Source organism: Populus euphratica, unplaced genomic scaffold (assembly GCF_000495115.2).
Source record: "Populus euphratica unplaced genomic scaffold, PopEup_1.0 scaffold1.1, whole genome shotgun sequence".
Lineage (NCBI taxonomy): Eukaryota > Viridiplantae > Streptophyta > Magnoliopsida > Malpighiales > Salicaceae > Populus > Populus euphratica.
In genome coordinates, this window is record NW_011499845.1 from 4,120,077 (window position 1) to 4,122,955 (window position 2,879).

Consider the following 2,879-nt stretch of genomic DNA (forward strand, 5'->3'; position numbering starts at 1 on the left):
ACAAACTGCTCACCACGTGTCACTCGAAACATGGTCATGCCTCATAATGTCAACCAGACTGACAATGGAATAATACCCATTTTTCAAATCTCTAACCATTTCGAGAGTACTTCCTTTACTTTTTTATCATCATTTTCTTTTCAACAGGAGGGCATATTCCTTTGCGATCAGGTTTCAATTACCAATCAAATCTTAGTTGCTATATATATATATATATATATTATTCATGTTTTTTTTTTAATATTTATTTTTTGTTTAATATTAAAAATTTTATGTTTTTTTATATTATTTTGACATAATAGGATTAAAAATAATTTTTAAAAATAAAAAAAATATTATTTTAACATCCTCTGTATATGCGATGATGATGAAGAAAAATAAAATCACTGACGAATTTACATCTGAAAAGTTTAAGCAGAAACTCATAACCAATTCTTAACGATTTTAAATATAAATAATCATTTCAGAATCCATGACTCGAGGTTCCGAATTAAATATGAGTGTTTTATACAATGATTAACGAGATCACGAGTTCAGTTAACAACTAACATCAGAGAATAATGTGAACGCAACTCCGTATGAAACTGGTAAAGAGTGACGACAGAGACAATCCACAGATTGAGACATTACTATATATATGGCAGGCATTGGTTCAAGATCTGAGTTCATTTCAGAGCACAATAAGCATGCAAACAGAATCCATCATATAACTGCATCACCAAACCAATCTAATTCCCTACCCTTCGCTGCCCCTCTTCCTTTTTAGTTCTGCGAAAAATGAGAACTTCAGTCTCTTCACTGTCCATTCTTCTTCTTTACACCCTCCTCCTCTCAGCTCCTTTACCACTAACCCAATGTGGTGATCTAGTAGACAAGATATGCAAGAAGACACCCTTCTACGACCTTTGTGTCTTGTCTTTACAACCAAACTCAGGTACTGATGTTAAATCTCTAGCCTCTAAAATGGCTAATCTCGTCTTGTCCAATGTGACCGATACCCTGAATTTCATCCAAGGCTTAGTTAAACAGGAAACTGGGACATCATTAGAGAGGCCACTGGCTGAATGTGCGGAGTTGTACATACCAGTTGTCAAGTACAATCTTCCTCAAGCCATTGATGCTTTGATTAGAGGAAGGTATGGATTTGCCAATTATGTTTTTTCTGATGTTTCCAAACAAGCTGATGCTTGTGAAAAACACTTCTCGGGTGAGAATGAATCACCATTGACTGAGAGGAATAAACTTATCAGCAATCTTTCTGATGTCGCGGTAGCCATTATCAATATATTGCAGAAGGGTTTCTGATTATGTTCTGCCTTCTTATTGTGGTTACTAGATAGTGTCTGTTTTCGTATGTAGCAGTTCTCTTCATTGCTGGACTAAATTAGTGAGAGTCCTTCAGGTCTGTATCTAAGTTTTTGTACTTGAAGCAGCAGTTCAGTTTGAACCAGTGAAGTATTGGCATCTTTAATCTTTTATTATTATTTTCTTCTGCCATATAAGCTTCTTTTTTGGGTCTGTTCTGTTTTGGAGTTGGATGCCTAGTGTTAAAAGAGGGTTTTGCGTTAACTCGAGGCTGGTTTTTTTCACCGCTCCAAGAAATAAACCCAACTCCAATTGACCAAAGCTTCTGGAAAGGGTACGGATATTTGAACTTCCAAGTAGTTAAGCGAGTTAGCGACAAAAGTTAATTCACAAGACAGATTCAGAGACTATCAGTTTGCTGCAATCTTGCGGTGATGTTATAGGATCTCCAAGTGCAGCATAGAGTTGTACGGGAGCTCCTTGTGATTCTGATGGACAGAGTTCAAGTGATAATTTTGTTTGTTTTTGGAGGCATAACATAAGCCCAGGTTTCTGTTAAAGCCACAGCCTACTTCACTGTTGAACTTGCTGCTATACAATTGAAAAAACAATAGCACTTTGTGATTGATGTTTCCTGCCAATCTTATGGGCGGGATAATTAGTTTGGACCAAAAGGAATTGGACAGGCCACAAATTCAATATGACAATAAATGAGACAATTATGGGCCTATTAAAACCAGTCTACAGGCCCAAACCAGAGAAGGGGAAAGAGCGAAAGAAAATCCACGGATTGAGATTTTTTATATTCATTTTCTACTTATTATTATTCATTGAATAGTATATTTATATATTATTTATCAGATTTCAGACATCTATATTACATATTGCTTATCATAAGTTAGCTGCAATTAAAAAAGCCACGTATTCAATCAATATTTCATTGGATTAAATTTCCATCCCTAAGCAAATTTCAAGAAATGAAAAAGTTCATTCATGGTCTCTCAAGTATCTTATCCGATCAAATCAGCCCATTTATTTTTCTTTATCAAATTAAATCCTCTGTCTTCAATTTGCAGAAGACAAGAACCTCCGTCCTCTTAACTGCATGCACGTGGCAGCTATCTAATAAATGGATTGGACAGAATAGAATTAGAAGGATTCATTTGAATAAATGTTGAGGCTTGTGGGACATGCATAATTTTGTCCAAAAGTAAATACTAAACAGTGAGGGCGTGAGGAGAGCATGTAAAAGAGAGGGAGGAAGAAGAGAAAGAGGAAGTCCTCGCCTCGGCGGCAGGCTGATGAGGACCTCATCTTAGAAGGAACGTATATATTCAAAACTAAATAAAAATGAGGAGCCAACAACTACTTCCCGCCATGGTTATTATGAGAAATTGCTAGCAAGGTTTAATCTTTCAATTTATTGATGGTCTAATAAATACATAATATAAGGACAAATTCATACACCATCATGAAGGATGTATTCTTTTACACACGCATGATGTTTATTCTCTTCGCCCAGTACTTGATTTTCTGTTTCACATGAAGATGCGCGCTCTATTTACACCCATGAT

General features: G+C 35.8%; 1 protein-coding gene across 1 annotated transcript; it reads left to right on the plus strand.

Annotated features, from left to right (window-relative positions):
• The first annotated feature begins 651 nt into the window (after nucleotides 1-651).
• On the plus strand, nucleotides 652-1,484 carry LOC105122226 (Plant invertase/pectin methylesterase inhibitor superfamily protein). Its single transcript, XM_011021222.1, has one exon. It carries the CDS (start codon nucleotides 778-780, stop codon nucleotides 1,303-1,305), a length of 528 nt encoding a protein of 175 aa, XP_011019524.1. The 5' UTR covers nucleotides 652-777; the 3' UTR covers nucleotides 1,306-1,484.
• The last annotated feature ends 1,395 nt before the right edge of the window (nucleotides 1,485-2,879 follow it).